This window comes from Orbicella faveolata, unplaced genomic scaffold (assembly GCF_042242905.1).
Source record: "Orbicella faveolata isolate gen_17 unplaced genomic scaffold, um_ofav_v1 contig_34, whole genome shotgun sequence".
NCBI lineage: Eukaryota > Metazoa > Cnidaria > Anthozoa > Scleractinia > Merulinidae > Orbicella > Orbicella faveolata.
In genome coordinates this window covers 14,050,573-14,063,218 of record NW_028301563.1, presented here as the reverse complement: position 1 = coordinate 14,063,218, position 12,646 = coordinate 14,050,573, and the positions used below count along the sequence as shown (strand labels likewise).

At 39.9% G+C, this 12,646-nt stretch overlaps 1 protein-coding gene and 1 pseudogene across 1 annotated transcript in view; both read right to left on the bottom strand.

The window, feature by feature from the left end:
- The window catches only part of LOC149104930 (uncharacterized), a 26,666-nt gene extending 14,020 nt beyond the window's left edge, over nt 1–12,646 (bottom strand). The window contains exons 1-3 of the mRNA XM_089271331.1: nt 11,956–12,646; nt 9,847–9,944; nt 2,564–2,697 (exon numbers count right to left, since the gene is read on the bottom strand). Of these exons, the coding sequence (XP_089127457.1) occupies nt 2,564–2,624 (61 nt within the window). The 5' untranslated portion in view covers nt 2,625–2,697; nt 9,847–9,944; nt 11,956–12,646. The remainder of the gene's footprint in view (nt 1–2,563; nt 2,698–9,846; nt 9,945–11,955) is intronic.
- LOC149104931 (uncharacterized) lies at nt 5,648–8,598 on the bottom strand (annotated as a pseudogene).

Genomic DNA, 12,646 nt, shown 5'->3' with positions numbered 1-12,646 from the left:
GCACAGTTCCCATAAACAAGTGTTAACAACTCTCCTTAGAAACTACATGTAGTCCAACACAGGTAACTGCTTTCCCAAAGGCAGTTATTCAAAGTGCCCAACAATTCCACAGTTCACCAGGCAGAGGTACACATGCATATAGGTTGTACAATGTAGTTTAAAATGTTTTTTTGGTCAGGATTATCTCATAGCTAGTCTAATTTTCATCAAAGGGGAAGGGGTAGTCTGGGACCAATAACTTATAAGACCAACAAATATCGGAAAATTTCCATTGATTGCTGCATGGAGATGAAAGTGGACTACAAAGTCAGAGATCAGGTGTTTGAATCTGGGGGAGTACAAAATATTAAAGATCTAGATGGTTGATATGGGATTCCGGCAGGGTAGGTTCCCAGGGAAGAAACTTCAACATAACAAGAAGATCTCTAAGATCTTACAACCGCGCTTTTAAAAGTTAACTGTTTTGGTAGCATGAGTGACCCGAAGAAAAAAAAACGAAAAAAAAATATCGGTTTTGAACCTATTTCCAGCAAATTTGGCACACTGGAAGCTGAGAAAATTACTCTATTTCCGGTCATCATTTTTCAGCTCTTTTCGTCATATCCCCCCCTCGGGAGGGTTTTGTAAAGTTAGCGAATTAGTTGCAAGCCACCGTAATGGTGATTGCTGTCGGCGAAATGTTTATTTGCTAAAAAATTGCGGCCAAATCTTTCGGAGATGGAAGTCAGGACATTTGTAAGGATACAGAAAGTAATTTGGGACCAGTTGCTGACTTGTAAGGCTGAAATTATCCAGAAGTAAGGTTTTTTTAACGTGAACGTAACGAAGGCCACGCGGTGAATAAATTATCGGCTCTTCTCACTGTCTCGTTCTGTTTTTTGTTTCGTTCTCTTTTGGAGTCCGCCGAGGTCATTTTTTCGTCTAAATAACTTGAGAAAAGTTCGAAAAAGATGTTCCTCTTGAATTTTCAGCTTTCAGGCAATAATCCTGGATTTTTTTGACCGAAACGTAGGTTCACTGGTTATGTTAATGTGTTTCGGTGGCTATGGGCGACCGTCGTTTCCTTTGTCGACTCACGCAATGAAGCTAGGTTACAAAAAAAATCTAATAATATTTAGTTCTGGTTTTGTTCGATTTCGTTGAAATTTTAATATGATGAAGCTGGATTGTTAACGAATAGATTTTAATACTGCCGATATGAGGTAGCTATTAACGCTAAAGTGATATATCGCTTCGATGTCAGGGTTTTGAAGAGATTTTTTTGCAACGTGTAGGTTCGGCGTGATTTTGTAATCTGAGATTTCTGTTGACCCTGAAGAAACAAGGTTTGGCGAGTAAACATTACCGATTGCGTAATTCAAAGTTGGCCGAGTGGAGATCTGCGTCTGGTCTCCGACAAAAAAAAAAATAAAAAAAAATAAACCAAGGGTAAAACATGAACCGCGCTCGGCCCATGGCCGCGCGGTTAAAAAGGACAGAAGTGCTTATCCTGCCTTTTAGGGGATAAAAAACCAGTTTTAGTACCTCTTAGGGTGTTTACACAATGTAGCCTTGCGGTTCCCTTTAGGGTATTGAGCCAAAAAATTATGGCACAGAGATGATGTGTTGTTTTAGAATTGGTACCTCTTAGGGGTGAAAAACATTTCAAGCCACGCCCACAAAACAGGATCTTGGTACCTCTTAGGGATTCTTTCCAACGTTTTCAATGAACAACCCCATCCTTTTTATATGGGTGTCCCCTTCAAGGTAGGGTAGGATTAGGGACAGTCAGGGAGGTTGGCGTCGTGCATCTTATTCTTTGACCTTTAGTAAGAACCCAAAACATGAAGAAATAAAAAAACTTATTTGAAAAATCTAACCATTTTAAAATACTGACAACATATACAAATTTGCATCCAGTCCTCCTTACATCAAGAGGTATTGTGAGGACAAACTGTTTTGCCTAAGAACAACACAATGTCCCTGACCACTTAACATGGACCACTCAGCCCCAACTCACTTACCATCAGCCACCGCAACACCCACGCTACTTTCAAGAATGTAAAACATATTTTGTCATGCATTTTTTTTCCACTGGCTCAATTTTTAGCTTCCTTTCCTTTATTAGCAGATAATAATGATATTTATTATATGGAGAAGAGTGTTTTACTGGGAACTAAACCACTCGTAGATTCCATACGCCACCTCATCCGGGACCCGAGTGGCGTATTTTCCGTATGTCACCTTTGTGAGTGTCGTATCGTTCAATGAAGTCACGATTCCTGCCTTTTGCTTTTGTTGAATTGGTTTCTCCATATAATAAAAGGAACATTACACGTTGGCTCGAAGATATGAATTTTATGTTCGAGTGGCAAGAACAATATCTCACTCGTTCGCTTCGCTCACTCGTGAGATATTGTTCCTCTATATATGATACAACAAAGAGTACAATTGAACCCTAACTCATACAACCTTAACAGTTTCAGATTAAACTGAATGACCTAATTTGAAAAGTACATTGCGTAATAATTAAAGATCCTACAAACTTAACAACATAATTACAGCAACCACCAAGAGCACTCACCCAATAGTATCACTGTATATGTCCTATATTTCTCCAAAGGACTTGTGCTGGCTTCCCCCATGAGACAGCGCAAGCGTCAGAATTTATCTTCAGGAGAAAACTGTTGTACAGCTGCACCTGTTAAGAACTTCAACCTAGAAATACAATGCAGACAGTGAGTATTCTCTATTTATCTACTTGTAAAATTCATTGCTAGTTCCAAAGGAATGGATCCAGTGAAAAGAAACTATTCAGGTCGCGAGAATGGGCTGCAAACCTCAACACAAATTATGCACTCTGTAATTTTTAATACAAAAAACCCCTTTTAAAACAGAATGACACCAACTGATCACATCTTTTGATTGCTTGCTTTTAAGCTTGAACAAAAAAAATTGCATATTCATAAATTTCACAAGTTTTATTTAATGATCATGTTCGAACTCACCATGGTAAACATCTGTTCAGGTTGGCTGCCTAAATCATATTTACCACTAAGTTTAACTGTTGACAACAGTGTAACTCCAACAACCCCATCATTATTACCACCTTCAGGTTGTCAGTACCTCTTCTTATATTTTGGCCTGTCATGAACAAAGTTCAGTCTTTTTCTTTTATACATGTAACATAGCTATAGTGAAACCTGTGTTAAGCGGACCCTATATTAAGCAGACTCCCTCTATTAAGTGGACACCAGTTTGAGTCCCTAAATTTTCTTCCAACATTTACTGTAAAATAAACCTGCCTTCAGGGACACCTCTGTTAAGCACACGCGGACACCAATATCATTAAGCCATTTTCTTTCACAAAACCTGCAATAAGCAGACACTTCAAGGGCTTTTTACTTCTAAAAGCTCAGCTCACTCCTTTAACATTGTTCAGTGATGTCGTTTTAAACTTAAGTTTTACTGTAGATTATTCCAGATTGATGCATTGACTGACTGAACATTGTGCTTTGAGCAGTCTTTGATCTTCCACTGTGTTACAATGTGTTACAAAAGGGTTAATAATGATTTACAGTGTATTATTGCACTAACTGACAATTAGATTATGAGCTCAAGATTTCTATAAGGTGATAGTTGATGAGGCCATAGGCCGAATCAACTATTGCCTCATAGAAATCGAGAGCAAATAACCTAATTGTTTTAGTAGAATTCTCACTTAAAGTATTGCAAATAGTGGTTTCCAAATATTTTTCAACGCATTATTGAACTTTACGCTTTAACAAAATCGCACATATTGAATTGTCCTTGGTAAATTTGCGGTTGTTTACACGCGCTCACCAGTTTTTCAATAATTTCAAGCTTTTACAGTCAAGAATCTGTTTATCTCCTTCTTTTAGTCTTCTCGGGAATTTAATTATCCATTTACATCCAAACTTTCTTCCAAAACTTCGGAAAAACGATAAAAACCTCGCATTTCATGGATGACCGACAGCTACTGCATTCTAATGGCTGATTGTATACGAGTAGCTCAGCCAATCAGATTGCAGCACTTGCATTAGTATACTAACAGAATTCTACTAATATATATTAGAACCTGTTTCGAGTGGACACCCTCTATTATGTGGACAATTGTGAGTGTCCCATGGGTGTCCGCTTAATACAGGTTTCACTGTAGCTATATAGCAAAACCATGCTATCAAACTCGGTAGCTGTAAGACTAGTGTGTATCAATATAATGCACATTATATGGTACAAGCAACATCAAACTCTTTTGTCATTCCTATTGGCAATGAATTTATTGAACACTGCCCCACTTATTCAAAGTCTGGATAAGACTATCCACAAGATAAATCCCTATCCAGCAGATAGCACGGTTTGTTTGCTGACACTTATTTGCTGGATAATGATTTATCCAGTGGATAGCATTATCGAACAACCCAGGCCAGATGAACTGGAGAAGTTTGGAGAGCAGTCAACAAGCTAGGGCCACTCTCAGCCATACTTCAAGTAACTCTTATTAGCTTCTTTCAAACTCTCCTACCTAACTTTCAAGCACATGCATTGTACGTAAATGATGCACACTGAGGTATGTATCAATTTGAAATCTAAATAGGCTGCCGACCTTAATTGTTTACGCCCTCAAAAACACATGCTGATTCTCCAAATTCCCATTACAGCCACTTCTCCCAATACTGGCTGCATATATAAATCTGAAGTAAAGAGTAAGGGTGAGCTTACGGCCACAAAGAAGCAGAAAATCGAGTGGGAACTCTAAAGAATGCATGAAAAGAGACAATGGGACAATTATTATCCCCAATTGAAGGTAATGGAACATGAAAAAACAAGTGAAATATTTTTTAAGGTCCTTTGAGATATTTTGTAATACAAAAACACCATAATTATAACAACAGTAAAGGAAGGTGCAAGGTCTGGAAATTAAAGGTAATGGGTAGTGGAAAGTTCATGCTCCACTGTGTCCACCCCCACCCCTACCCTACATGTTGGTTACCATCAATAATTTCCATCTTTTTTTAGTACGGCATGGGTCAAGAGGAAGAAGAAAAATTAATTAATACAATCAATTTCAGTCTCCCATGAAATATTTCCCTCACTTTTTTTGGAAATGGTTAAATGCCAAAAATTAAAACTGAAGAGGCAGCAACATGTCTTTGTAAGTATTAGGGCTCGACACTAACGGTAGCCAACTAGCTACAGAATAGTAGAAATTTAGTTTTGGCTAGTAGGTTTTCAATTTCCACTAGCCACTTTGGCTAGTCAACAAAATGAAAGTGGCTGAACTAGTTCCTGTCTTCCTCAAGGAAGATGAACACAAAATTTACACTTTTCTCAGAAACAATGTCAGAATTTCATTGTGGACATATCATGGTACCGGGCATGTGCTGTTCAGCATGTATGTCTACTTTTCGCTGTGTGGCACATAAACGGGGACCTGAACAGGTTAATTTTGTTGAAAGAAATATTTGACAAACAAGACAGCATTTTCTGAAAGCACACAATGTTTTTTTTTTTTTTTTGGTTACGAAAGTTTTTTTATGCACAAAATAGTACAGAACTGTAAAGGGATAACATTTCATCTAGCGTAACAATATATGGGTCATTTGTTGTTGTATGCATACTTTCAAACTTACCACTACAGAAATAATTAGATGAGAAAGATTTCCTTCCTTCGACATTTTAATCAGCCGTTTTTAGCAGTCGAATTTCGCCAATGACAGTTTACAATATTGTTCAGATAGTTGTTTTCCTTTTGAAACATTTCTACTGTACCTGTCTGTGAAGAAGTCTTGACAGTTTTTACAGTGACGTCTTGGGGGTCTCAACATTTTTCCAAGGAAGTCTCAGAGAAAAACAGAGTCCTGAAAGTCTTTTCGGGAAGTGGAACTTTTGCGAAACTAGTTTAAGTACAGTATAATTACCAACATTATAATAAAGTGTATTATCGTTTGTCTCACGATGTAGTCACTGGAGATGTAGATTGTGACGTTTCGACTGCTTACTGCTAGTCTTCTTCAGGCGATAAGGTCGACTGATTGCACGGTATCATTTATATCACAAAGGTCGGCTGTGATTGGTGCATTTCGATCCTCCTATTGTTCCATTATTCCGGCGAGTAGCTGTTCCCTCAGTGATCCGCTGTTGTACCGTTCTCCTGTTGTTGTGTTTCTTGATCATGGGTATCCATGCTTCAGGAATTTCAATTCCACTATCCCTGTTGATGTTGTTAGGGTGAAGTCTTATGTGAATAGCTTCCTTGACCCTACGTGTGTACCAGTGAGGATCTCGATCAATAAACTTGACCTCATTCCAGATAGGATAGTGGCCGGTCTCATGGGTGTGTTCAGAAACGGCGGAGATCTGGGTACGGGCGAGTCGTATATCCCTGTTGTGTTCTTTGATCCTCTCCTGCATAGATCTCCCTGTTTCCCTGATGTAGACTTTGCCGCACTCACAGGGAATCCTGTATAGACAATGCCATCTTGTTTAGCTGGGTAGACAGTGTCCTTGAAGTGTCGTGTCGGACTTAAAGATGGTGCGAATGCCTTGTTGTTCTAGGCAGCGGCGGAGAGACTCCGAAACTCCTTGGACATAAGTTAAAACGGCGGTGGATTTAAATTCTGCGACAGGCTCTCTTCTTGGGGTTGTTCGTGCCTTTGTGATCTTCTGTACAAAAGAGGAGGGATATCCGTTAGAAACAAGTACAGATGACAGATGTTTCTCTCCAGCAATTACTGATGGTTTGGTGACAAGACGTTTAGCCCGGTCGTACAGACACTTCACAATACCGCGCTTTACTGACTGAGGGTGGTGTGAATCATACGCTAGGTACTGATCAGTATGTGTTGGTTTCCTGTAGACACTGGTGGTAAGGCAGCCATCAGGTACTCTGTAAACTGACATGTCGAGAAAGGCGATCTTGCTGTTGTTCTCGATCTCCATGGTGAAACGGATTAATGGTTGTTGACTGTTCAGGTGTTGCAAGAAGGCGTCAACTCTATCCCAATCCAGGATGGTGAAAGTATCATCTACGTAGCATTTCTAAATCTTAGGCTTCCACGGTGTGGACTCTATTGCTTGTTCTTCAAATATCTCCATGTAGAGATTGGCAATAACCACGGATACAGGGCTCCCCATGGCTGCGCCGTCTCATTGTTCGTAAATCGATCCATTGTACTGGAAGTACATAGATCTTAATACGAAATCCAAGAGGTCCGCGATTTGAACTGGTGTAAGTGTCGTGCGGTCAGCCAGGCCTGCGTCATTCTCCATTTTTTGTAGTGCGGCTTGTACGGCACCCTCGATCGGTACGTTGGTGAACAGTGACTCTACGTCGAAAGACACCATAATCTCGTGGTCCTGGATCTCTTCACTGGCGATGGTGGAGGCGAAGTCAGTTGAGTTCTTCACTGTGAAGTTCGAGTTACCTGCAAGAGGAGATAATACATTAGCCAAGAAAGCAGACAGGTCGTATGCAAAGGTGTTGACACACGACACAATTGGCCAAAGCGGTGTGTCGGCCTTGTGGATCTTCGGCAAACCATAGATCCTAGGTGGTTGTTTGTGTCAGGGTCTGATCTTATTATAAACCACCTCTGATATGTGTCCACTCCGTTCCAGGGTTAGCAGCTTCTCAGATAGCTTTCGGGTCAAGCGGTCTGTCGGATCTTTGTTGAGCAGCTGGTACGGTCCAGAATCAATTAGCGCTGACATTTTTGCGTGGTATGTGTCAGCGTCCAGGATTACGCTGACGCGACCTGTATCGGCCGGAAGGACCATGATGGAGTTGTCCTCTTTTATGCTTTTAAGAGCCTCCTCCTGTTCCTTCGTGATGTTGGGCGTGGGTGGTTGTGCCTGTTGAAGGATGGTGTTGACGGATCTCCTGACTGTGTCTGCTCACTCCGCATCTAGTGGCCTGACTGCTGACTCAATCTTGGCGATGATCTCGGTGGCTGGGACGCTCGTAGGAGTCACGGCGAAATTTAGACCTTTCTTCAGTAAGGACACCTCAGCTTCATTAAGGGTCCTGGATGACAAGTTGATAACCCACTTTGTTTTGTCAACAAAAGTTGTAGGAGAAACAGAAGACTGTTTCTCTCGCAAAATTTTCTCAAACTACCGCTGTTGACGGTCTTTGGTGGTATTAAAGACTCGCTGGGTAGTGGATTTAACCTTGTCGAGTACCTCTGCAGCGTCATCCGCAGAAAGAGCAGATGTTATGCTCTGTGCTGTTGATTCGGCTTCTTTCTTCGTATCTCCCTTGGCTCTCTGCGTCAGTCTGCTTCTTTCCCTCAGAAATCTCATGGATGCTAGTTCAGCGACTCTGCATGCACCTCTGGTGGGAACTGGTGGCCAAGCTTGCAGATCTCTTGGAACAATGTGGTTCTTAATACACCTTGTGAGAAAGGTGAGATGATTGGTATAGTGTGCAAGCTTGCATGAGCAACGCTCATGTCGACGAATCAACCTTAGGGCTGTGCGCCCATATTTCTGGTCAATGACATCAAACGTTGTGCGCCCATATTTCTGGTCATTGTAATTATAACAGCTAAGGAAGGTGCAAGGTCTGGAAATTAAAGGTAATGGGTAGTGGAAAGTTCATGCCTCACTCTCTCCCCCCCCCCTCCCCCCCCCCCCCCACCCAACCTACATGTTGGTTACCATCAGTAATTTCCATCTTATTTTAGTACGGCATGGGTCAAGAGAGAGAAGAAAAATTAATTAATACAATCAATTTCAGTCTTCCATGAAATATTTGCCTCACTTTTTTGGAAACAGTTGGATGCCAAAAATTAAAACTGAAGACTCACCAACATGTCTGTGTAAGTATGCCATTAGGTATGGAAATCTGAATTTGACACATAACTCATATTATCACAGCCATATCTTTTAGCAGCAGCTGAGAACATTGCTACTCCCCCTCCTCCCCCCTTGGATGGGAGACTAGTTTTTCAAAGCAATATTCAATACTAAGCAATGTTAGGTTAGTTACCCAATTCACTGGTATGCAGTTATTACAACCATGTTTGAAACACTGATATTATACTGAGCAAGTGTTTTTTTTTTTTAAGAGAAATTTAGTTTCGGTAGTAGTCACTTAAAATAAAGATTTTTTAAACATATTTCCCATTAATTTCCTCAAAATAACTTATAAATTCCCACACATTCACTTTACATAAAGTTAAGTGGTTTTTCACTATGACAGCTATTATGCTATAATTACTGGATTTTTTTTTTCTTTTTCTTGTACATGGAAGCAAAACAAATAATGGAAATTTCACAAATATGTCAGCAAGAGAGTGCAATGTGTGAATCAATCATTTGTAAGTAAGTTGAAGGACACAATTCTGCTTCTGTTATGGAAATATATTTGAATGTGTTACATATGCTTGAAGTTAGCCATGATCAAATATACTCATTAAGTTTGTGATCAGATGTTCTATGATCATAACCAGAAGGTGATTTGCTTCTGTCATAACCAATGATAAGTTAATGACTGTGTAACTAGGAAATCAACTAAGGAAAGGTCTAGTAGAAACTACAAGAAATAAAATCAAGGAATATTTTACAATTGGTACTCATACATCTGGCGGTGGGTGAAGGGCAAATAAGACAAAAAGTCAACAAATAGCTAAATAAATATCTCTATCCTTTAGTGTCTGTCTAATTATCACAGTCCCAGATTATCAAATTACAGTCATTTCAATCATTACTTTTTGATTATAAATTTTATCAGCTGGCTACTTACAACTACCATGAAAGAGTTCAACAGCCATGAAGGAGCTGAACTCAGGTCTAAAGAGAAACAACTTCAGCTAGTGGTCAGAGCAAAACTTGAACCCTCACCTCCGGATTTCAAGTCTGGTGCCCCAAGCAATCAAACGCACACAGCCTCCTATCTGACTCAATAACCTCAGCTTGCCTTCCCTGTGGTTCTTTCTGCCCTAATTGAACAACATTTAAAATTTAACCTACAGCAGCTGACAGACCTTGGCTCTGACACATGCACTGCACTGTTTGTGTTAATAACAATTAAGATGTCAACTAATTATAAATTACTCTCACTGGTTGTTGGAATTCAAATGAAATAAAAAGAGGTAATTCATCCTCAGTACAGCACAGTACAGTGACACCCAGAAGTAATGCAGACAAAAAGGGATGTCTAGAAACTAAGACTCCCTCTGAATCTCAAAACCTAAGGCCTAAGAGTCCCTCCGAATCTCAAAAAATAAGACTTAAGACCCCCCTCCAAATCTCAAAAAATAAGACCTAAGACCCCCTCCACATCTCAAAAACTAAGACCTAAGATCCCCTCCGAATTTCTTATAGCTCCACTATGAAGTCACATTCAATTTAAGCAAGCCATTTGCGCACCTAACTTTAGCCATTAAAATTCCCGGCAGTTGATGTACATAAAATAGTGCGACTGTTCGCACCAAAACTTGCACATGTAGAAATGGAATTTTATTCCAATTTAGTTGAGCTTTCCTTATTTATTTTTGTAGTTTAATATTCTTTATTTCATCTGGCACTCATATCTCTAGATGGCTTTGTAAGAATCCAAGAATTATTAAATAATACTGTTTTGTTACTTGTGATCCAGACTGACATTTAAGTTCAAATTAAAGCAAACCCAGGTCTTGAGATTCTATGGTTGTCTTAGGTCTTAGTTTTTAACTTGTACAATATTTATTTTTGAACTTGAGAAATATTATTTTCCAAGATGTAGTGGTGAAGCGATTTCACTCCATCACTATTTCACTCCTTTACTCCTTCACTGGGTCACTTCCTGTTAGACAATTGAAACCCCAGGGGGTGGGGGGGATTCCCATATGAAAAGGTCATGGATGCTCATTGGAAAATTTGAATTTAACTCCTAAATTAAAGAAGACTAATATGGGAGTTGCTCGAGCTTCATGAGACCCCTAAAAGATACCACTTAAAACGGAATAGGTCCGATTTCAAGCCACTGTTCAAGAAAGGATCCCTCGCGCACTTGTAGGACCCAACTCGCATACTTGAGAGATCAGCGGAAATCAAGCCTAAAAACAGAAATTAAATGAGAGCGTTTCTTTTAATTGTTATTTCTTTGAGTGTACCCTAAAGGTTACTTTGACAGCTAAAAATGGTGATGTTCCGTTGTCAACACCCTAAGTGAGACCAGAATTCTTGATTTGTACCCAGACGACAAGCATCCCCAACCTATTCATATAGGAGTTCCCCTGTACGTTTTACAGTTGCTTGCACCGTGTCAAGTTAGGTATTCTTTGAATTTCTCACGCAAGTACTCAATATCTCACTGCAGAAATGCTCTACACTGAATAAATTTTCGCACGAATGTTTTTATAAATAAATGCTACCTGTAATTATATAACTAGCTCATTTCCCACTCGATTGCCGATAAAGAAGACATTGAAAGTCACAAAATTGATGAGCTGTACGTATTGTCCTCCACCCCCAACATCCCCCCCTCCCCCCATGCCAGACAAATTATTTCGTCCTTGCTACCCAAACCATCTACAAGTTATGTGTTGACAGGTTTGTTTGTTAATCTTGAACAAAAGTTTTGTTCTCAGTGGGGATCAACCCTAAGTAAGTTTTTAAGTTATAGCTTCATGTGTTTTTAAAGTAAACAGCACACAATACAAGTAAGTTCTAACACTTGAGTAAGTTAAGCTTATGTAAATACCCAGCACCCAGGGGTGATCCTGACTGCACAAGGAAAATAACAACATTCATCTGCAGCGAGCAGATCTCAGCCACACGAGCTGATTACTTTAATAGCTTTTGTTTGATGAAGCTCGTGATCTCTAAGGCCTTCAAATAACAGCCCCGACATCTAACTTTATTAAGATTCTGGAATGCAATTTGCTATGCTAATTAACAAGCGTGCGTTGTAAATACGAGCTGAGTTAAACAAGTATAAATACTTTACAGACTTCAAGCACTTCTTACCTCGGGAAAGAACGTTGCAGGCTATCGACCATCACCATTTATGGCCGATTTTTGGAAAAAATGGTCCTAGACTACCAAACATTGACCAAACAGACATGTCACATCGCCTTCGTAGCATTTGCTACGCATGAATGAAAAGCATTTCCGCAATCTCTCACTCGCTCCACCAGCACCCACTCCGTCGATTTTTTGCCCTCGCCCCAATTTTCGCGCGACCAGAAGGTGTAAAACGAAAAACCCCTTCAAATGACTCACGCGAGTCGAATGCAAAACCGTATTTTTATCACACCTCGCTATTCGTTGATTTCTTATTACATGGCCCTGGCTAAATGTTTAACTTCTTCGATTTTGGTATAATTTCTTCAATCTGCGTTTCTTCTCGTCTGTGTATCAAAGCGTTCGAACTTTCAAATAAAAAGGACGGGGTTGCTCATCGTATCTTTTAGGGTTAAAAAAGCGGTTTTGGTACCTCAATCCTAAGGTGTTCAGCCTCAAAAGGTCCACAGCGGGATCTTTTGCCGTACCTTTTGGTGCATTGATCCGAAAATCATATAACAAGAGATAATATGTTGTTTTAGAATTGGTACCTCTCAGGGGTGAAAAACATTTAAGCCACGCCCACAAAACAGGATCTTGGTACCTCTCAGGGGTTCTTATCAAAATCTCAGATGAGCACCCCCATCCTCTTTAT